General features: G+C 36.4%; 2 protein-coding genes across 3 annotated transcripts in view; one reads left to right on the top strand and one right to left on the bottom strand.

The window, feature by feature from the left end:
• The window catches only part of LOC134290779 (uncharacterized), a 483,651-nt gene extending 460,846 nt beyond the window's left edge, over positions 1–22,805 (bottom strand). The window contains exon 1 of the mRNA XM_062857977.1: positions 17,575–22,805. The gene's annotated coding sequence lies outside the window, so the exon portion shown is untranslated. The remainder of the gene's footprint in view (positions 1–17,574) is intronic.
• Positions 1–24,546, top strand: part of LOC109412930 (Ig-like and fibronectin type-III domain-containing protein 1) — a 692,650-nt gene that overhangs the window by 182,091 nt on the left and 486,013 nt on the right. For both annotated transcript variants that reach the window (XM_062861347.1, XM_062861348.1), the window contains exon 2: positions 7,016–7,068. In XM_062861347.1, the coding sequence (XP_062717331.1) occupies positions 7,016–7,068 (53 nt within the window). The remainder of the gene's footprint in view (positions 1–7,015; positions 7,069–24,546) is intronic.

The following is a 24,546-nucleotide window of genomic DNA, read 5'->3' on the forward strand; positions in this document are numbered from 1 at the left end:
GGTTATCATAACTGCTTTTGAATTTAGATCCTTAAGTCTACGCGTGTAACAGTAACTTCTTTCATTATACAAAGCTATGATTTGATATCTATCATGTCCCGTAAGACTTCTGAAAGTTCAATAGACATTATCTGGACAATTGGAATATCCTAGGTCATCCAAACTGTTCTTGAGTTCAGATCCTGAAGTCTACGGGTGTAACGGTAACTTCTTTCATTATACAAAACTACGATTTGTAATCTATAATGTCTAGTAAGTCTTTTGGAAATTCAAAAGACAGTATCAAAACATTTAGGATATCATAGGTAACCACAACTATTCTTGAGTTCAGATCCTGAAGTCTACGGGTGTAACGGTAACTTCTTTCATTATACAAAGCTATGATTTGATTTCTATCATGTCCCGTAAGACTTCTGAAAGTTAAATAGACAGTATCAAAACATTTGGGATATCCTAGGTCATCCAAACTGTTATTGAGTTTAGATCCTAAAGTCTACGCGTGTAACGGTAACTTTTTTCACTATACAAAGGTATGATTTGTAATCTATAATATCCAGTTAGTCTTCTGAAAGTTTAATATGCAGTATCAGAACAATTTGGATATCCTAGGTCATCCAAATTGTTCTTAAGTTCGGATCCTAAAGTCTACGGGTGTAACGGTAGCTTCTTTCATTATACAAAACTACAAGTTGTATTCTATCATGTCGAGTAAGCTGTTCTGAGTTACACAACATTACCAAGCGCAATGTTTGAATCTATTTCATTTATTTAACATTAATAACATTTATAAAACTGAACCAACAATTCTTCACCACAACACTCGTTTCGTGGCAGCAATCCTTATCCTCGACTGCGTCCCACAGTTGCCTTCAGTTTTGTACTCGAGATGTGTCATACCAAAAGGATGTGTCATATCTTCACCTTAGCTGTAAGTTCTTAGTTGTAGAGAAGTTTAGTAATGCTGAAATATCTCAAAGGTAGGTATTTTTGAATGGCTCTGAATTTCACAGAAGTTCACGGGCCTGGGTGGGTTAAACTAGGTTACGTAACTTTTTGTACCACAAATGCTTCAAAGGTACAGGGCAATGCCTACTAAATAGGCTTTGAAGAATATTAGAATATTAGTAAATATGATTTATTTATGTATCATTAGACCGGAACAAATTTCATTTTCTTTTTTTGTCACTTTGCTCGTTGACTCGTGAAGGGGGGGGGGATGATAAATAATAAATTTATTTGATCAAAAATTACCCAAACAATTGATCAAAATCGTCAAACTCATCGGATTTGTTGAGAAATTTTCTCGGTGACTCTAATTTCGCTTTAAGTTTTTCATATTTCTTGAATAATTTATTTGTGTCCCCCTTCAAAATGTCGAATTCTGACTAAAATTTTCCGAGGTAGGGAGGGGGTGGCATAAGAGAAAATCGAAATTTGTGTCAGTCTTATTTCGGCTTATTCGGCAAATCTCGGTTTCTGAATTTCAACCGAAACTCAGGCGTGGTATACTGATTCTCGTCATCTAGAAGCTGAGATCTCATTAAAACATTTAGCTGACTGCTCGGCTGTGCAAATCTCGGCATTCGTAAGCCGAGATTCGGCATTTTAAATTAAGTGTGTGCTACTGTCAAGAACTAAACTTCAGAACAATTTGGACGACCCTTAATGTTCCAAAGGTTGGTCCAGTAACCGCGATTGATTATGCAACCTGACTCAGTATATCAGATATGACTGGTGTTACGAGTGCAGACCTGAAGTTCTGAATTCCAAGATAGTTTGCCTAACCTGGAACATTCCTATAGCCTATAATGTCTCTAAATGACATTTGAGATTTCAAGAGCTTCACGGATCCCAGCAGATTATGCAATGCTATTATTTATGATGAAAACCACATAATGTTGTTCTTGTAGACTTGAAGGAATTTTTATATGACAGTTTGGACGACCCTGAGTATCCCCAAGGTTAATAACATCAAGAAGAATTCAGATTGGTTCAATTTCAACGGTTAAATATGCAACATTACTGAGTATAGCAGATATGGCTGCTGTTCTGAATGTAGACCTGAAGTTATGAACTTCAAGGTAGTTTGGCTGACCTGGAATATACCTATAGTGTCTCTTAAAATGACAATTGAGATTTCAAGAGCTTGACTGATCCCAGCAGATTAAACAATGATATTATTTATGGCAAAAACACATGAAGTTGTTCTTGTAGTTTTGGAGGACTTTACTACAGGACAGTTTGGAACTCCTAAAACATCCCAGAATGTACAACACCTTCTGATATACTTGTCGAAAGTTCAATGAATACATATGAAGGTAAATCATACCCCAATTTAGCTTTTATAACAACTGGTGTATTAATTTGTCCTTTTCTCCAAACTTTATGGTGTTCAGGATGTTCTAGGTTGTCAGTGAAGTCTCAAGAACAAATCTTCCCATTTTTCCTTATTAGAGGACTCAATTTGCCACAACTTTGCCGAAGACAGTATTCTGTTTTATTGAATGTGTGAATTTATACAGCCGTTTCTATGTTGAAGTCATAGATGATTCCTCCGGTTCCAAAGGGTCAAATGAAAACGTTGATTTTACATTTTTTTCGCCTACGTTTCGGTCCATGGACCTTCTTCAGGGCCTGTTCTCATGAAATTACATACGTGGTTTTGATCACATCTTATACTGCTGCCACTCGCATAACAGTCCCATGTTTGCTGGGTTTCCTATTCATATGGGACTGTTTTGCGAGTGGGGGCAGTATAGGTATGTATCATTTTTTTGTAGTTTTTTTAAATTCGTATGTTTTCAGTCCACGAGAGCACACAAAATTTTATTCATTCACGTTTCATCAGAAATTGTGTAACTAATAAAGAACCTCAAAGAAATTACCTCAAAACTAATGAAGAAGCTTATATGAACTCAATTATAAACCGTAGTGTGTACTACCTTGCCTTGGAGATGAACCAGCCTCGGGCTGAAAATCTCCCTAATAAAGCTAATAATAATAATAATAATAATAATAATAATAATAATAATAATAATAATAATAATAATAATAATAATAATAATAATAATAATAATACCTTGCTAATTATTAGCTGGTGTTCTAAAGTTTTAGATAAATTGCAATGACAGTTTGGCTGTTTTTTTTTACAAATGGCCTACATGAAACGGTAAAGCGTTCGTAATAGACATCTAAGTATGAGATGAGTGTAATAAGGTTTCCTTTGGCGTTGCAAAAGAATAAGAAAACATCAAGTTCTGCTAACTAACTTCACTTATTATGCACAAACTTGTCCTTGGCCGTAGGAAACGACCCCGGCCGGCAGTAACAAAGAAAACCTCCATCCCCAGATTCTTCTCAGTTCTCAAAAAACGACGCAAAAAGAAACCTTAATCCCGCACTAACGTCAACGATCGCAAAAATGGTTTTTAAATTGCAAGTTTTATTGACTTGGTGTAGTTTTCCCATTCCCGTGACAAACGGAACGGCTTTTGTTTGCGGGAAGACCCCAGAAAAATCTGCGGCGCATTCGAGCGTTGACGACTGAAAGCAAAAATTAGGCAGAAGGGAAGAAATCGAATGACTTCTGCCTGACGATGTCGTTAAATTAAGTTTTGAGGTTTCATTTCAACAGTCTTAACGAAACGATTCGACGGGCAAGAACGCGGTGCAAGGGCCGCTCTTGCTGTGGAGCTGCAATGTCGATGTCCTGCGCCCATTGGATGCTGAACAGCAGAAGTGGAACCCGAGCAGAAGGGAATAACAACAGCATAAGGAGCTGTGTTATTTGGGAAAAATAACTGAATAATAAAATCGATTATTTTTAACCCGAGCAGGAGAGAATATCAAAAGCATAATAAAATATGTTATTTTGGCATAATAACTGTATAGCGGAATCAGTATTTTTTATGTTATTAACATATCTTATTATGTTATAAACTTGTCTGTCATAAGCGGCAAAATAACAAAAATCATAACAAAAAAATGTTCCTGGAAGACCAACTTAATAACATGTTCTGTTAGCTTCAATAACAATTTAATAACAATGAATCTTGCAGTGAATTTCAAAACTTGTTATTGTTGTGTTATAGTTCATCACATATATTGCGAATTTTCAATAATAGGATAATAACAAAACTTGGTCTATAACAAAGTATATTATTGAAATATTAATTAGTGGATGAAACTCAATAACTTGATCATAACAAAATAAGATTGCTCAGCGAAACATGTTATAAGAAAGTAATACTTCGATAAGTTAATATTAACAAATTATGTTATAAAAACAGACTATGTGATTCTGTTCTTATGAATTTGATATTCTCCGCTGCTCGGGAAGTTATTACCATAACATATTGTGTTATAAACTTGTCTGTCATAAGCGGCAAAATAACAAATTCCATAACAAAAAAATGTTCCTGGAAAACCAATTCAATAACTTGTTTTGTTAGTTTCAATAACAACTTAATAACAATGAATTCGGAAAATATTTCAATAACAAATTTTGATATTAATATGTTATTGATAATAATCGGAGAGCAGAATTTGCTATGATATCAAACTCGTTACTTAATAAGTTATAATACTTAATAAAATTATTCGCTTTGTCTCACAAACCCGCCAATAACATGAGGTTCATCACTCTGACGTAAGATATATTTTCAAATGATCGAGAAATACTATATTCGGCTTTTTATTCATTCAGAGATTTGAAGTCGCAAGATAATCGAACTTTAGTAATTTCTATATTATCAAATACGGCGAGCTTCCATTTCCACCTGTAATTTATATATATATGTTATACTTTAATTGTTTTCGGAGCACGTGTTACCTTTGTTTTTTTTTCTGCATAGAAACTGAAAAATTTTTAGAATGCTCAACAGTTTTGCAGAAAATTTTTGGGATATTGTAAATATTGTACAGATTATTACAATTTTCCTGGAAATTTAATTCCTCAGATTTTTCCCTGGATTCAAGAATTATGTCGAATATTCCTCCTGGATTCATCAAGAATTCCTCCAAAAATTTTGCTATAATTTCTCCTGAACTTCCTCTGATGATTCCTACAGGTCTTTCACCCGAAATTTTTGCAATATTTTTTTTCTGAAATTCCTCTATTTATTCCTCTAAGGATTCCGTCAAAAACTCCTTTTATGTTTAACATATGACTTTGCCATAAAATTCTTCCAAAAATTTGTCGACTGATTTGGTCATAAACTTTTCCATAAATGACTCCAAATATCTTCCAGAAATTTCTCCGAGAGTTCTTTGACAGAATCTTTCATGGACTTTCAAAGACTCCTCTATAAATTCCTCCAGAATCCTGCACAGAATCCCTTCAAGGGTTTCTTCAGAATTTCCTGTGATCATTAGTCCTGAAGTTCATCTTAAGATTACTCTGAAAGTTTCATTGACGATTTCACTATGAGTTTTTCCGAAGGATTCTCCAGGAGTTTTTCAAAAGATTCTGCCAAGAATCCTAATAATTACTCAGAAGAATCAACTTCGAAATTTCTAAGAAAATTGTGCCAGTAGTTCTTTTGAAGACTTCTCCAGGGATTTATCGAAAGGTTCCTCCAGAACTTCCAAGTGCTTATCCGAAAATTATTTAAGGAATTTTTAAAAGGAGTCGTTCAGGAATTTCCTTTTTAACTGAATACAAAAATGGAACTACACAAAGGGACAGGTCATAATTGTCGAATTGTTTCTGTGATTTCAAAACTTGTTACTATTGTGCTATTGCTGATAAGTTGATCAATAGTACAACAATAACTAAACTTGTACTTCAACAAAACATGTTATTTAAATGTAATTTAGTTGATGAATATCAATAGCTTGATTATAACAAAATGAGATTGTCCAACAAGATTTGTTATGGAAAATCTATGCCTTGATAATTTAACAAAAACAAAACAAAATATAAAAACAGGTTATGTGATTTCGTCGTTATTGACTTGCTATTCTCCTCTGCTCGGGAAGAAGAAGCAATATCAATTTTGGGGGAGAAATTATTTCCCCAAGCCTATAGCCGTTGGCCAAAATGCGATGCAATCCAACAGCAGCAGCCACTGGATTTTCGGTTCGGGAAGTGATTGGAAAAGTTTTCCCTGGATTTCGCTCGTGATGGAGGGAAATGAGATGTCATTTCTACTACACAGTCGAGAACGGTGAAGCGGCACTGATGAGAATGTTGCTGATGGTTGTTGATGGAAGGAAGCAGGCAAATTATTGTGATCCAAAATGGTAACAATGGAAATTATAATTGGCTGTGTGCTTGCTTTTGAGAGGAATCCCGGGCAGAGTTCAAGTACTGACGATCAAAATGTGATATTGGTTTGTTTGAGATAAGAGGTAAAATAATGAAATAATGAAATAATGAAATAATGAAAATAATAGCAAAAATTTGTTCTTGAACCATCTAACCAATAGCAAAATATGATATTTAAAGATCAATCAAATATGTAGCTCACTGCTATTGGTGGTGATCTTACCAAGAGCTAAATGTGCTATGATGATGATGTTCCAGGAGTAAAATTGAGATATTATTTTCAGTTCTTTTACCTCTTATCTCAAACATACAAATATCACTTTTTGTTCTCCATAGCAAAATATGCTATTCAGCTTTTTTCCTCTGCTCGGGATGACTTTAACGAAGAGGTTTACGAATGCTTTGTGGAGGTTCAATGTTCTCTTGCTTTACTGTTTTCCATTAAACTGATATCATTCATTTTCCAAAATTAGAAACAAATGAATAACCTAGTTTTATGTATCTATCACTACTGCTAAAAAATTCTAATGTGAAACAAGCTCATCAATTTAATATCTCGAGTGTTATGAACTGTAAACTTGTTGTAGACTTTTTCTGTCGAGCATCCATACAATTTCGATATTCGACATTTCTACAAAGCTGAGATGTAAAAATTCAATTATTACGAAACTGCATTAGCTTCGAACATTTTAAAGCGTTTGTATTTTATTAATTATCCTTTTCTTATTTGTTCCTATCTTTTCTCAGGAGTTCTTAATTCGATTGGAATATCAACACAAATTACTGATCATCGGTCAAAGGTAGGTTAACAATCATTAAACCAGACAATAATAAAAGCAAAGAACATCTTCCATAACATAGTAGTATACGTAACGATTCCATCAACTGGGAGTCACAATGCACTTTTTGAAAGGGTAACCTTGACCATCGGAAACAGGTTATCATCTTCTAATCAACTCTACGGCATGCAATTAAAGATCATGTTGTTCATGTAATCATCGTCTACTCACCACCCACCAGCAGCCATCAAAAGACAAACGACACTTTGAAACAATTAGTTTCACCATCGAGCCCACAATCCGTTGGCAATCGACTGGCAGCGCAGTCACCAGAACGTCTGGAAGGTGCTAATCAGAACCTCCATTCCTGCTTACACACAAGCTCATTCACATACCTACAAGGAGAGCTTTAGCAAGATGCCTAATGGGATACAATCGTTTGGTCGTTTGGAGCCGCTACTGCTGGTGGGTGCTGGAGGCAAATCAAGGTCAACCAGTATAGTAGGACGGTATAACACCTGAGAGCAAGCAGAAGGAGAGGAGACGAACGATAAGTTGATTTCAAGTACGCGTGCCAACTAACCTGCGATGGGACGGTTGATGCCGTTTGCAGTAGCTCCGACACGGTGCGCGGTGAAGTGGAAACAAAGGTCGAGGCTGCAATGATGGTAGGGTAGTGGAGGTATTTTGGACCGGGCAGGTATTTTGGCCCACCTAGGGAGTTTTATGATATTTATCACATAATCTCTACTAAATCTTGGTAAATTTTTATTGGAACACGAAAAGTATTCAACTATGTGATGACCTTTATTTCGGATGTCTATTAAATATGCTGTTCAGTATCAAAAATAAAGAAAATGTTTTCACTTCCAATGAAACGCACGAAAAAGCACCAAAAACAAAGAAGGTGACAAATTTGTAATCGGCTTCGAAGAGGTATTAAATTTTACAAATAAATATTTATTTCATGTAAATGCAGTTAGGACCTTGTAAGAACTCAAAATAAACTGTTCTTGACCTCGGTGGAGCGATAATATTTACTAAAATGGTAGCTTGAGGTATGGCCAAAATATGTTCAACATAATCAGATGTGGACATATTTTAGACCACCTGTCAGATCCATCTCTCCAGTTCCTACTAAAAGGAGAAAATATTCATGCCAATGTCATGTTAGAGTACATATAAATAAATAAATAAATACAATAAATAATACAATGAGTTGGGACCTCCCGTGATCTGGATTGTTATACGTTTATTTTACAATGAGATTGTTGAGGGTTGGATTTGTTCTAACAACTTTTCGCCAAGTTAAAAATTTCGATTCGATTTGTGTCATAACAACTTTTCGACATGTTTCAGGTGTTCAGTCATCCAGTTTAGAAAAGTTGTCCTTCTCGGCAATCATTTTATGACTGAGACAATGTGTTTTCTAATGTATGTTTGACAATTTACGTATCATTCAAATTACTTTATTCTTGATGACCTTTGTACATTACAATATGTGGAACGCCTTTATATTTAGCAAAATCACTAGACTTTCACACTCCTATGAAGCGTTACGTAATTTATGCATGGTGACTGACGTCATGCAATGGTTAATAAATACACGTTTTGCGTAACATTTTTTTATAAAACATCATACTACAATGAGTAAAATCTGGCAATTGCAACAAAATGTCATCTTTTTTTACCGTTACGTAATTTTTAAACGTTCCCTGCCTAAAAATATGAATTAAAAATATGTAAACTTCACGTAGTTTTAACTATGTTTAAATTTTTGCTGAGGTGGCTTTCATTTCATCAATCAATTGAAGTATAATTTGGTGGGCCACAATATGTGCACTTGGTGGTCCAAAATAAAATCAGGTGGTCCAAAATAGAAGCTTGAGATCCTTCAGGAGTTTTGATATTTCTTGTATTTACTACAACAATTTTGAGTTCTGTTTGGCCTTTTTCGACAGAAAACATGTTGCTATACGTAATGCCTACTGAAATTATCCATATTTTGAAGTAGGAACTTTCTTTTTTCGCTGAATTGTTCATCCACTTCCTAAAGGGGTCCAAAATACCTCCCTTACCCTATATGTACCTAAGTACTATCATCGTTGGGGTTTCGGAAGTTTGCATGTTACGGAATATTGAGTGTAACCACAAGGAAGGTGCTACCCAAGTAACACAACTTGTTACAATACTGTATGTAATGCATGATTCATACAAACGTCCATGTTTTGTTCTGAATATGGAAAACTTATTTTCGTACACTTATATCACCGAAAAAGCGCAAAAAATGGCGGCTTATAAAACATCTACGATGTTACCAAAGATGTTTTTTAATACATTCTTATATCATAAAATTAAGTATCGCATATGTTCTCAGCAACATCGTAAGAACTTACTTTTTGATAGCAGGAAAATTATTCTTTATCAATCGCACACTGTGGAAATAATGTGACATGTGCTATTTGGTAATGGCTCAAAATAATTGTCAAGCCTTACATTTCATTTGTAATTCATCATCACGATGTTGGTCACTATGACTTAAATACATGTGCCATTCAAAATTTATGGTGAAATAAACACATTCACTCTTCATGAATTAATTCGCCTCCCATCGGATTGAAAACAAGAAGGGAGGATTTTGTCATCTCTATGGTTTTTGTGAGATTTTCGAGTACATTTTCAGATATGCAACATGGTGGATTCTTGACACAGTACCGTCAGAAAGTTTTGGAATGCTATTTTTAATCATAACGTATAAATTAAGAGCTTTTACACTGTAGAATTTGTATTCGTTATCATTAAGGCAACTATATTATTACATTGAATGTTAAAAATTTCCCAGATAAATATTTATTCGGAGAAAAACTTGTGGATAAACAAACTACTATGCATCTATAAGAGATTCATCGTGCCAAGCGTGAAAAACACGAACACACTACTGAAACTTAGTAAACGCGAATTAAGTGTGTACACAGGATTGTTAACTGGGCACTGCCCATCTCGACACTTTCTATTGAAGCTCAAGAAGATTGAATCAGAAGAATGTCGGTTCTGTGGTTTCAACTCTGAAACCTCGGAACATCTACTTTGTGAGTGTAGTTTTCTCTTTAAGAAGAGAGAACGTTATTTCGGTGGATGTATCATGCATCCCCGAGATATCTGGTGGAATATAAATCCCAAGAAGGTAGTGGCTTTCATTTTGGAAGCTATTCCAGACTGGGGTATAATGCAGGCCTAAAAAAAAAAACAATCGCTAGTTCTTAATACTAGTGAGTGTACTAATGTACTGCATAAAGCAACTGGGTCTTACCACAATAGATCAATTAATGGTCGCAGTGGTTGTGTACCCCTACAGGGAAAAAAAAAAAAAAAAATGCATCTATAAAAGCGTTAGTGTCCAATCTTTTAGCAGGCACTGTAATTTGTCTGGCCTGATAGGAAAGTATTCAAATTATTGGAAAAACATTCAAAATACATTTTTTGTACATCTCAATAACATGTTTATCGAGTACTACTTGAATCGATTAAAATACATTGAAAAAACATCTTGGCAACGTACTAGCAACATCCATTTTCACATAGCATACAACGATGTGATTTTTGGTTTTTGATACCTGTTTTGAACATCAGTGCAACAATAACAAAGTTAGAGTGCAGATCGTGGGATCAGTCAAAATAAATTCTTGTCTAATTTTGCGGTATCAAAATTTTCGTTTCTAAGTGAGTTTTAGTCGTCACGTAAGTACTCAAAGTGTCCGCACAGCATAAACTATCATGGTGCTATCATAGTTAAATTTCGGTGTAGTTTTATGTGCATAAGATCTATATATATAAAAATGAATTTCTGTCTGTCGGTCAGACAGACACGCTATGGATTCGGAAACTACTGAAACGGTCGGCTTCAAATTTTGTATGCAGGGGGGTTCGGGACCGGGGAAGGTTCTGAGCCTGGTGTGAGACCTCTCCGGTCTCTGGAACGGGGGGCTCCTATACAGATGACTTTCTTGGGACGTCCCTATGGAGCTGCATGTCAAAAAAACACAGTAGGCAGGCAGTACGACGTTTGCCGGGACAGCTAGTCTATATATATAAAAATGAATTGGAAGTCCCTTTGAGGCAACAAAACTCAAGAACGGATGAACCGATCAGCTTGACTCTTGCACGGTTCGGTTCGTATTCGTGTAGGCTGTGTTTATATGTCCAAAAAGTTACGAAAAACAACTAGAAAAGTAAGAAAATTGATAAAGTACTGATTTTCGTGAGCTGGGAAGGAAATCAACACGATTGAAATGAAACCAATCTAGAGTGCGGTGACGTTATGACCTCAACACACGCCTCAACAGTTGTCAAACCACCACAGCTCGGCAAGACAAAGTTTGCCGGGACAGCTAGTGTATCATAAATTTAAGTGAGTGAGGGGAGACAGAGATCTGATAAACTTATACATTAACGTATAGAATACGTAAAAATAACGTATTCGTAACATATTTGAGCCTAAAGGTTATAACTATGTGCTGATGATGTTTTACATAAATATCATCTTGAATTGAAAGAAGACAACGATACACAAATCAAGTTTAATCAACGTGTTATTTACGTTGCTGTAACGTGTGGTGAGGTTGATGAGATTTTTACGTAGCTTGTTAATGACAAACATAGTTTAAACCTGATTTCAACATAAGATGTGTACAGATACAATTAAAATACTGCATTAAAACATCTTTTTCAAATTTCATTTTCAAAGATGTTTTCTGTGTTACTTGGGTAACTAGTAGCAATGGAAAAACTCTCTTCTATCTAGTGCTATCTAATGGTCTGTTTGCAAGGGAGGTCAAATAGATCTGCAAACAAGTAATCAAACATAAAAAATCAAAGATTCAATGTTCAAAGACTATTTCTATCTGGCTACGTTCAAATACGACGTTGACATAATCAACTTTGACGGTTGTTGTCCAGCATTCTTGCAGCATGCCCTGTCCACCGTATCCTTCCGACTTTGGCCACTTTCTGGGCACTTAAATAAATAATTAAATAAATAAATAAACAAATAAATAAATAAATAATTATCTTCTACCTACTAACTTAGTGAAATATCCGAGAGCCGCTTTTTTGAGGCGATTAGTGTTCCATGTTCTGCTGGGTTCCATGCTGCAGCGTTACTACTGGTTGTTGCCAGTATCGATGTTATAGTGTCACGACAACTAGGTTCAGACATTAATAATGTAGGAGGAGTATCGTTCATTAGTTCGAACTTGGTTGATTTGCAATTTTGTTTGCTCTGGAGATCTCTTGGTACAATAACAGGGAAGGCCGTGTTGACAGAAAATATACTTCAAATTTCCTTGTTCTATGAGGCGGCGAAATCTATGAATCATGAGTTATTAACATTTGTCAGCTATCACTTTTTGATCGTTGATCTGGTTTCATCCTGTTGTCCTGAATCTGAAAATGTGACTAAGCCTTCAAGAAGTCTTTCAAGTCCCCTATGATGATCTTCCTTGATACAACCGCCAGTCTTCGCTGGGAATTGTGTTTCTAGTTGGTGCTTCCATCCCAGCTGCAATCTGTAAGTACCAGTGAAAAGAATTGTCAGACAAAAGAGGCACAAAACTAGCAACAAAGAAGGTGCGACGATTACTCTTTATCCCTACTGGTAACAGATAATGACATGATCTCGATATTTTTTGTTGCAGACAAAACGGAAGCTGAATTTGTTGCGTACTTTTCAACTCGTGAATAATCAATTATTGCTAACCCAAAGTCGAAACGGTTTGATGATAGAGCTTCACCAGAGATGCAGTGTTTACCGACTCGAAGTTACCATTCGAAAATCGCAATGCAAGGCTTAAAAATCTCTAAACTCGTGGTGTACGATGTTAATCCCATTATTTTCAAGTTGGGACAAACTTATGTCGCATGGGTTTGTTTGTCGCAACAAACACAGGTTGCGACATTGTCATTATTGTTGCGCGATGGTTGAATTTTGATTCACTGGTAAGTACACAGAAAAAAATCTGAAAATTATCTCTAGCATAATTGACAAATTCGCTTTAGCAGAAATCATGTAATTAGTTTTTACGCATAATTTTGTGCCAAACATCATGCACATGCGGAGAATGCCAGAAATGATGCTATTTTATGCGTCAACTCTGAAATTCACATTCTATTCCCCAAAGCTTTATGCTAACTTATCGTATTTTTACACGTTTTTCCTTTCATCCCGTCGTCAGCATCGGTAGTAGAGCCAACGTGCTACAGCCATCTTTGGTCGACGACAGTTCATTTGTTTGTGTCCTGTAAGTTTTAACTGTTTTCAAAATGTGTGATTTTTTATGTGGTTTAGCCAGGTAGCAAGCAATATTTAGCGCTTTCCTGCGGAGTCATCAATATGTGCAATTGTGTAAGTGGCCGTTCTACAAAAAAAAAACGCGAAAAAATCCTTCTGTAAAGTGTAAACATTGCCCCCGTCGATGCAAAACCTGATAATCCCGTTCCTCAACATTCTGGCAAACTTCGTATGAAGGTGTTTCGGCAGTCGACACAAACGCTGGAAAAGCGGTGGAAGTACAGACCTTTGGATTGGTTTTCTCCTGTGATTCTGTGATTTTTTGATGAAGTTCCTTGCGCAGTGTCAGCGGCGAATGGAAGCATACGAGAAGCATACCAGTGTGAGCTACACAGAAAAAAATATGAATAGCTCTAGCACAAACCGTAAATTCGTTGAATATTGCATCGCGTAACCTCCGTCTCAGCACAAAGTTGTGCCAAATATCATGCACATGCAGGGAATGCTTATAACCGCTAAATATTATGTAAGAACAATTAAAATTAATCTTTTCTTATCGCGATTTTACACGATTTTCGTTTAAACCGATGCGTCGTCCGTCGTCGCCGCGGATGACAGCGGAACAGCCATATTGTAAGCTCAAGTTGACTGTGGTGGCTGTGATTTGTTTTCGCGTATTTGAACATAAAAATATCAGCTCTTGGTGTGGAAAAATCTGTGGCATACAACGTCATGGTGCATGGTGTGATTTTGTGGTCTCATTCAACTGAATGTGTGCAAAAATCTGTGAATTTGCGGGAGGACAAGCCAAAAATCTGCAGCACCGATTTAATTGTTATTGTATGGGATACTCACAACGCAACGCCGACTTGAGAGAAAAAAATTGTGTCATTGAGCAGTTACAGTGATTTTGAATAATAAAATTTATGCAAAAGTTTACAAAATGATGAATCGTCGTTCTTTCTCAGAAACTCCCAGCCGATATCCGCGCATCTGAAATCCAATTCTCCTCCGCTTGATCTAAAACATCGATAGTGTGTCCGCCTTGTTCTCATTTGTGCGCTATGGTTAATTGGATGCAAATTCTAATAAGAAACTGAGCTGCTGGATTTCGTGATGATTGAAATTTACATTAACTGAAGAACGGAGCGTGTAAAAGTTAAAACTCGTGTATTATTGAACGATACTGAGCATTCCCGTTATGTGCATGATTTCTCGTATAAAATTACTTGAAAATTTTTATCTGTGAATGTATTTTTTCCCAGATGAAAATGAAGCTGCAACTACAAATTCACTGAAATAAATTATATCATCTGACAAAAAGTGGTGTTTTATTTGATTTGTCTTGAGTTCCAAACGCTGTGTTGTGGTCTGTTCGGTTCGGTTTTGTTGATTGGGCTTGGGCAGCTTTGCAGCTCTCTTTCACTCCATGGTTCGTAACACAAATGCTAACGGAAAATTACATGCTGGCTGAAATTTCTGCGACGATTCGTAAAAATATTTTCGAAAATTCGAGACGAGTAAAATACACCAATCATCGCATTCCCTTTATGTGCATTATTATTGGCGTAATTTTACAGGAAATGTTTTATCTGTGTATTCATGATGGAATTACGGGTATTGAAAGAGAATACATCTTAACAATGTTTCTTGAAAATGAATTTTTGAATGAATTTCTGTAATTATCCTAGAAACAAGAAATATAGGGTGCCCCAGAAAGTATGGGCACAACTTTGCAGCTCTGCCATTTGAGAATTAATGCATAACAAACTTTATTTTCACACATATCCTGCCTTAATATATTGACAACAAATGCCAATTATTAAAATTTGCATTTTACACTTCGTTTGAATGCGGTGGAGCATTCCCTAAAAGACCTTTAAAAGCTTCTGCACAAATTGCTTTATTTTTTAATAACATTGTTTAACAAATTATTTTCTACGCATAAAATTAAGCTCCATAAAAATTTCAAAAAAAATATATATATTCGTGTATTTCTACATATGTATCTATTATACAATCCTTAGTTTAAATTGAAAACGTATATTTTTGAACCTGAAAAGTGAATTAAAACTCCAAAATCGATATTTATGAAAACCCGTTTTTCTAACAGTTGAAAACAAACTTCTGAATATATATCACAGCATGCACAGAATTACAATTCAATTCCACTATAAGTAAAATAAACGCTCTAGCTTTATGAAGAGTAGATTAAATTATTTTTATTCTCATTAAAAAATGTTTTAAAACTTGAATGTCTGTGGGCATGTTTATCCAAAAATAGAAAAGGCGAATTTTTCAGTTTTCTCAAAGTTCTGAAATACCCAAATACGCACAGGCAAAACATATTTTTAGAAAATATTCAAATCAGCCATCTGAGGAAACATTTTTTCGATTATATCATGCGAAAAAAAATGTTTCGAATTTGGGAATTTGACAAAACCGTAAAAAAGTAGTTTGTGCAGAAGTTTCAAAAGGTGTTTTTTCATTGTAATCATTCTGCATACAAAAACTCTTTTTAATGTACAAACTCTTTACAGGTATCAATGAAAATACTTTGAATAAACATACAAAAATATAAAAATTGTCGTTTGTTAAGAAAACGATTGTAGTTTCGCTATACAAAGTTGTGCGCATACTTTCTGGGGCACCCTATAAGGTAGAATCATCAGGTTTGGCCAGTCATGTGTTTTGGCCGTAGTGCGTTAGAAAGTAAAAAGAAAACCTTCATCACAGTGCGTTATTCAGCCTTTTGCGATTCAAATCGAGCTAAGTTTATTCTACGAGTATGTACATCCAAATATAATATGATGATAACAGCTGTAAACACCAGAGGTTTTGATTGAAAAATGGTAGAACATACAGTTTTCCTTTAGAATTTAGCTCTCATATATCTATTGTGTCTACTCCAATAAGAAATGCACGTGATTGGCCGAAATAGCAGCCAACGTTAAGTAATACAAACGTCAAATACAGTAGACGTTCGGTCGGTGCAAACGGTTTGACTGCAATGGTTTTTAACTGCAAGACCGCTAAGTGCAACAATTTTGCGGTTATCGTATAGCTAGCTGTACCTGTCAAAATGAAATGTCAACAGTGATGCGAAGTTTTTCGCATGCACTTTTACTGAAATGCGCAATTATTCAGAAACTGGCAGATTTATGACGTTGCAGTTATCGAATTTCGGTAAGTGAATCGAAAACCTGTTGCCGTTATCGAACGTCTACTGTATCAACTTGATTTCTGCATTTTTCATACAAAATATAGGGCAGTTTTCGGCAGTTTTTTTTCTCTTCGTCATGAAGGGCCTTTCGAAAACTTTTGAACTCAAAGTTGGCTTCAAATCTTTTCCAACCAAGCTGAATTATACGACAAAGATTCAGATAATTTGGCCAACAAAAACCCCTCATTACGAAGAGAATAAACCTACCGATAGTACCCATCGTCACCCTAGATATGAACTTTTCATTTGACGTATTGGTAGTTTTTATAGGTTATTCGGTTAATTTTTAAAATACTTTCCCTTAGACTGCCAAAAATCGGTGCTCGTATAATATGTGTAAGGTACACGGGAGCAAGTTGAAACACGAAGCTTTGAAATAAATTTCCATACAATTTGGAAATTTATCCTACGCTAAAAGATTGTTTGAATCAAAAACTATGTGTTATGGCTATCAAACTGTTTATCAGCATTAGAAAACATCATGTTAACCCGCTGTTTCATCTTGCCCCACCCGTTTCTACTTGTCCCGGTGTACCTTATTTCGATATGTCCATTTTTTTTTATTTGACAATCATTGCCATTTTGAAAACCCCAATGACAGCTAGCAAGTTGGTGCCGCCAATCTACTTAGCTGCGCAAGAGAGCGAGATAGCATAAAAAGGCAGAGGCTAATGTGCCTCTCTCAACATGCACTGACCATTAAGATTCTGTCACCTTCAATAGACCTTTTCATATGACAGGCCCGCGTATGCATTTGTTTGAAAAGATTGAACAACAGCTGCTAATGCGGACCTGTCATCTTCATAGAATAACTGTAGAACTGTGAAAAGAAAAAGTGGTTTTGATATTTGGCTTATCCAAAGCTGCTCCCCTATTAAACCACCCATGAAAATCAACCTAGTGTATGGAACATCGGCAATGGGAGGAATTTAACCCCCAAAACCCGTCCCTTGTGCATGGGCTTGCCTTGCTCCATTAGTACTGGTAGAGCCGAGGAGTCATTGCAATCTTCAACCACCTACACTCCCGTGCAAAAGTTTGGGGTCACCCCCTCAAAAACATGGAAATGTTTTTCGGTCATATCTCAGTCATCTTTCATTTAATCCAGTCGTTCTCAGACTCTATCGAAACATAAGGAGTTGGATTTGATTCGTAGGTACTTTTCACAAATTTCATATGAAATTTTTAGTATAAAAAGTTAACCTAAACTTACATGTATTTCCTAAATCTGTACGTAAAATTGTTTTGCGTGTAATTCAAAATTGGGTCGACCAAATTTTAAAATTAAAGTTGCATTAGAACCCTATTTCTATCCTCTTTGAGAGCCATTTACTAGATTTTAGCGGAAAAAATCATAACATAATTTAAATTATCGAGTTAGGTTTACAAGTCACCGTGCAAAAGTTTGGGGTCACCCCTTAGTATGCTGCATCGTGCAAAAGTTTGGGGTCACCTTCCAAATGAAGTCTATGTCGGATTTTTGTTCAAATCGTCATTTCTTTTCGGTGCAACTTCAATTCTTTCTTTGATAGTTGAATGGCAAGTCACAGAAATGATTATGAAATGTTCATAAATTAAGTTCTCGACTAAGTTAAGGTAGAAAATGGTATATAAAATCCATACTAAATCAGCTGAGTACGTTATATAAAGTGCCAAAGAGGATGGAAGTAAGATAAAAATGACTGATTCGCGAATTGTACCCTAAAACAGTTGTAAGTGTTATAACCACAAACATACCATTACCCCAAAATCCACAAGTTTAAGGAATGTTACATATTTTAATTTAAATGGCATTTTCATCAAAAGGTTATCCCTTTGCTTTGCACCAAAACACTAAATCTCGAATGTAATAGTACATTCGAAGAAATGACATTCAATGTAATGGTTTTTGGGAAAATTGTGTATTTGTGGTTTTAACACTTACAGTTACATAGGGTAGAATTCACGAATTAGTCATTTTTATCTCACTTCTATCCTCTTTCGCACTTTATATAACGAACTTAGCTGATTTAGTGTGGATTTTATATACCATTTTCTACCTTAACTTAGTCTAGAACTTAGTTTATGAACATTTCATAACCATTTATGAGTCTTGCCATTCAACTATCATGGAAGGAATTGGAGTTGCACCAAAAAATGACGATTTGAATAAAAATCCGACTCAGACTTCATTTGAAAGGTGACCCCAAACTTTTGCACGATGCAGCATACTAAGGGGTGACCCCAAACTTTTGCACGGTGACTTGTAAACCTAACTCGATAATTTAAATTATGTTATGATTTTTTTCGCTAAAATCTAATGGATGGCTCTCAAAGAGGATAGAAATAGCGTTTTAATGCTACTTTAATTTCAAAATTTGGACGACCCAATTTTGAATTACACGGAAAACAATTTTTCGTACATATTTAGGAAAAACATGTAAGTTTAGGTAAACTTTTTATACTAAAAATTTCATATGAAATTTGTGAAAAGTACCTACGAAACAAATCCAACTCTTTATCTTTTGGTAGAGTCTAAGAACGAGTGGATTAAATGAAAGATGACTGAGATATGACCGAAAAACATTTTTATGTTTTCGAGGGGGTGACCCCAAACTTTTGCACGGGAGTGTATACTCTATCATTGCTCCTGTGGAAATTTATCGTTGGGCATCTTTTTCTTTCAAATTGATTTTTCAACAAACTTGTAGAACATTTAAGCTTTCTTTATAATATGAGTTTTGCGAGATTTTATTTATTTTCTTTGTATTTTTTTTTACTTGACAAATTTCAAATCTTTTAGCATGAATCCCTGAAACAATTTCTCGAGGAATCAGTGGGTGAGTTCCTGGAAGAATGCCTAGCGAAATGCTTGAAGAAAAACTTGGATAAATTCCTGGAAGATTTTTCGGAGGGATTCCTGGAGGAATTCCTGAAGGAATCCCTAGAGGAAGTCTTGAAAGAATCCCTGGTGAAATTCCTGTATGAAATCCTGAGGGAATGCCCACCTAAGTAACATTTTGATGATCAAATAGTCTTGTAGAAGCTTTGAGAACCATCGTTAAACCTAATACATTTTATTTTGGTTTTAGGATGGTTCAAAGAACCTCTGTTTGTGCATGTGTATATGTCTGGATAATAACTGTATTTGTATGTGTATGATAAGAATAAATAAATCAGTCCCTACTTGACCATTGCAATGGCAAGGTGTCGCATACTCCACCTAATTAATTACTCCCCGTAGTATCACAACGGTAAATGGGTCCTACCCTTGCGCGAACATGTTTGGTGCCGTGACGAGCCGAATTCGAAGAAGAACCTGGTGCTAGTGTTAAGAATCTGCTAAATTACAACATTTTTCTACGAGTCTTTTGAGCCACAATGGAGCAACGATCGCTATCAACACAATAGGAGACACGCGATATCACTTCCCGCTGCAATAGTGTGGCCCCAGCGCAGCGGTAGCTATTCGGCAGAGCATTTTCGGGTTTAGCTCACACACGGTACTGCAGCAGTGGGCTCAGGATCTGGCTAGGCAGAAATGCTCACTTTCGAGGGACAGCTGGATATCCGCAACGGTCTTCTATAATGTGCCAACTGTAAGAGCTTCGCTACACTTCCAGCTACGATGGTGAGGGCAACACAGCAGCCATCTGGTAAAGCATCAATGGCAAGTGCGTATGCCGATACTCGAACAGTTGGGTCTCCAGCGGTGTATTCATTGTGCGGTGAAATCGAAAACAAAGAAGAATGGTCAGCGATATGACAGTACCCAGTAAACCACACATCGTATTAAAAAGTATATTTGAAATCGCATTTCTTGCCGCCAGAATTCGAAATCGTAAAAACCGCTAAATCTTGTGACAAGAATGACAACTCCAATTGTATATAAATCATAGTTTTGATTTATTTACGAGTAACTTTGTTGTGTTAAGATCAAGCCGTAAATAAAGCTAATTGAAATCGTTGCTGTTTGTATACGCTGACAAGTCATATATTATGTTAGTGAACTTTGGTTGGCAATCGCAACAACTTATGTAATAAAATTTTAACTGAGCATCGACACTGATAAATAAAAAGATCATTACGATGTGTTCACAAATTATTTTAAAGGTGATAGGTTATAATTCACTGCAAATTCATGGTCACAGATATGATGTTCAATTTCTCATTCCACCAAATCTTATCACATCAGCTCTCCCCGGTGAGCAACCAACACACTGTAGTCACTGTCATTCTGAGATTGTGATGTACTTAAATCCAATATTCTTACCCAGATCCTTGCAAGTTCTACTCACAATATTCAACATAATATTCAGAAAGTCGTCCTGCATGAAATTTGGCACTGCGACGAGGTGATTGGGTGTAATAATCATCTCACTTACTTCACTCAGCACACCGCCACCAATCGCCACTTGCTGATTATGTTTTGGTACACTGGAAACGTTCTATCAATTATATTCGGGCAGTCCTTGGGATGTTCTTCGTTACCGAATAAGGACGCACAATAATTCCCCCATGGACATTGAACATTTTCCGCGACGACGACGATGGACGACACCACCGACGACGGACGGCGACGACGACGGACGACGACAACGCAACGGCGGCATGTACACTCGATGCAGGACTTCTGTTGTAAACAAAACATGCCGTAATTACCGCAATTCAAACTCGCCACGAGTTGTATATGTTGACAGTTCATATTTTGGTATATCATATATCAGTATAGCAACATGACGAAAGGAATCGCAATGACTTATGAAAAATTACAACCTAGTCTTCATATCAACCTTCATGTATGAAAGCAAAGGCAAGTTTTACATGTAGGTTGGAAGACTCAAGTTTATATTGGTCAAAATTTATGCCTTATTCAAGATTGAGCTGTTAGTACACTGGTATGAGTCTAGACTCACAATCTCGAGATGCCGTGTTCGAGGCTGGGTGTTTGCATATTTTTTTGTTCATGTTGTGGACATCGTATTACTAATCATTGGAAGTCGTATTTTCTTTCTTTCGCTCGATTGTTGGGGCATCGTAATATTGTTTATGAGAAATCGTGAAATATCGCCAGAAGTATGTATATCGCCTCCACTTTGGTACGTATATAGCAGTTTTGTGCAGTTTATACGACTGAATAGGTTCTTATATAGTAGTGTATTACACAAATTATACAGACCAAAATGTTAGCTGGGTAGCATTCAATTTTGTGATTTTGTTCTCTTGTAAAGTAGATTCTGACGATAATTTCTTACTGTAATTAAAAACTGTTCGTTTTGGGGGAGTATGTTTGTGCATATGTGTATATGTCTGGATATTAACTGTATTTGTATGTGTATGATAAGAATAAATAAATCAGTCCCTACTTGACCATTGCAATGGCAAGGTGTCGCATACTCCACCTAATTAATTACTCCCCGTAGTATCACAACGGTAAATGGGTCCTACCTTTGCGCGAACAACCTCTTCTAGTTTACTTGACTAATAAATGTTACTTGGGAATTTAGATTTCTGGAGTAATTCCAGGTGATATACCTGGAAAAATCCTGGAGGTTCTCCTGCAAGAACTCCTTAAGACACTCCCGAAGAAATGCCTGGAAAAATACCTAGAGGAATCCATGAAGCAATTACTGGATGAATCTCTGAAGGAATTACTGGAAGAATCCTGGGTGAAATTACTGAATAAATTCCGGGAAGACTTCCTTGAAAAATCCCTGAAGCCATTCCTGAAGGAATCTTTGGAGGAATATCTGGAGGAATGCCTGAAAGGATGCCTCAAGGAATTCTCAGAGGCATCCCTAGAGGATTCCTAGGTGAAATCTCTGAAGGAATATCTAGAGGAATCCCAGGAAGAATTCCTGGAAGAATCCATGGAGGAGAAATTCCTGGATGAATTCCTTTATGAATCCCTGGAGGAATCCCTGAAGAAATTTCTGGAGGAATTCCTGGAAGATTTTTTAAAGGAATCCCTGGAGGTTTTCTGGTCAAATTTCTGGATCAATTTCCGGAAAATTTATGGAAGAATTCTTGGAGGAACTCGTGGAGGGGTCCCTGAAGCAATTGCTTGATAAAATCATGGATAAATGCCTGGAGGAATTCCTGGAGGAATGCCTGGGGGAATTCCTGGACTATTCTCTGGAGAAATTTCTGGATGAACCAATAGAAAAATTTCTAGAGGAATCTCTAGAGGAATTATTGGATTAATCCCTGGGGTTCCTGCATTCTTGGAGGAATCTCAGGAGAAATTCCTTAAGAAATTCCAGCAGGAAATCTCGGAGGAATCCCTGGAGGAATTGTTCCAGGGATTGAACAATTCCCGAAGAAAACCAAAAGTGAAATCCTTAATTCCAGGAGGAGTTTCTGAAGAAATCCCAGTATCAAGTACTGAAGGAATCGCAGAAGAAATTCTTGGAAAAATCATCCTATTCAGTGTTCGTGCAGAAACTCTTAGAGGAATCCTTGTACTAGTGTCTGATGGTATGCTGGGAGGATTTTCTGAAGAAACCCCAGAAGGAATACCGGAAGCAATCTCAAGAGAAATTCCTTAGGAAATCCAAGAACAGTTTTCTTTGCGATTTTCTAGAGAATTTCCAAAGGAATCCCTGAAAAACATCTGCAGGAAGTCATGTCTGCAGTAATTTCTGGATGATTTTCTGAAGGAGTCTTTGGATGGAGAAAGGATACTTTGAAATACATCGAATAAGTTCAGATGGAGTTATGGAAGTAATCTCCAGTGGAGTTCTGAAGGAATATATAAAGAAATTTCTGACGAACTCTCTCAAGAAACACCCTAAAGGATCTCTAGTGAAATCTCTTCAGAAATCCCTGGAGAAATTTCTGAATGAATCCTCGAGAAAAAAAAAACACTGGAACTTTCACTGCAGCATCCTCTAAAGATATTCCTGGAGAAAATCCCGAAGAAATGTCTAACAAAGTCCCTAGAGGAATTCTTAAAGGAATCTCAGGAAAAATTAATGATGGAATCTCTGAAGAAAACAATGACAACATTTTTTGAATAAATCTTCGAACCAGGGCTGAAAAATTCATTTTGTCATATCTAAATTTAACCACCTACAACTCATTTTAGAAGATGAGCCTGAGAATATGGTATATGAAAAACTTGTGTGGCTAGACCAGTTCTGCAAGAAAGTCACGGAAAAATCATATTTTTTTTGAAAATTTAAGGTAAATGTCACGGACTACATTCGAAAAATGCCAATGATATTCACGGTGAATATCATTTGGCATTTTTCAAAGGTAGTCCGTGACATTTACCTTAAATATCCGAAGATATAGTGGTTTTTTCCATGACTTTCTTGCAGAACTGATCTAGCCGCACAAGTTTTTTTTTTCATACCATATTATCAGGTTCAGCTTCTAAAATGAGCTGTAGGTGGTTGAATTTAGATATGACGAAATGAAATTTTCAGCACTGCTTGGAACAATCCCTAAACCAATCATCATTAAAACAGAGCAACGTTCATGGAAGAATTCACGAAGGATAAATTCCTGGGGAAGTCTATTGAGAAATTCCTGAAAGATGCCCTGGAGATGTTTCTGAAGAAATACCTGAAGGAATTACTAAAGCTGCTCTCTCTCTCTCTTCTTGGCGTAACGTCCTCCTGGGACAAAGCCTGCTTCTCAGCTTAGTGTTCTATGAGCACTTCCACAGTTATTAACTGAGAGCTTCCTCTGCCAATGACCATTTTGCATGTGTATATCGTGTGGCAGGCACGAAGATACTCTATGCCCAAGGAAGTCAAGGAAATTTCCTTTACGAAAAGATCCTGGACCGACCGGGAATCGAACCCGTCACCCTCAGCATGGTCATGCTGAATACCCGTGCGTTTACCGCCTCGGCTATATGGGCTAAAGCTGCTCTTGGAAATAATTTCCTGTTTTTTTTACTCTTAGTATGGCGTTTGTTTAAATTAGTAAATGTTTAGCTATAACGCTCAATAACAGTATATGATTCTAGAAAGTCCTTCGCTTCCTCTACTACAACCGGTAC

The sequence above is a fragment of the Aedes albopictus genome, chromosome 3 (assembly GCF_035046485.1).
Source record: "Aedes albopictus strain Foshan chromosome 3, AalbF5, whole genome shotgun sequence".
Classification (NCBI taxonomy): domain Eukaryota; kingdom Metazoa; phylum Arthropoda; class Insecta; order Diptera; family Culicidae; genus Aedes; species Aedes albopictus.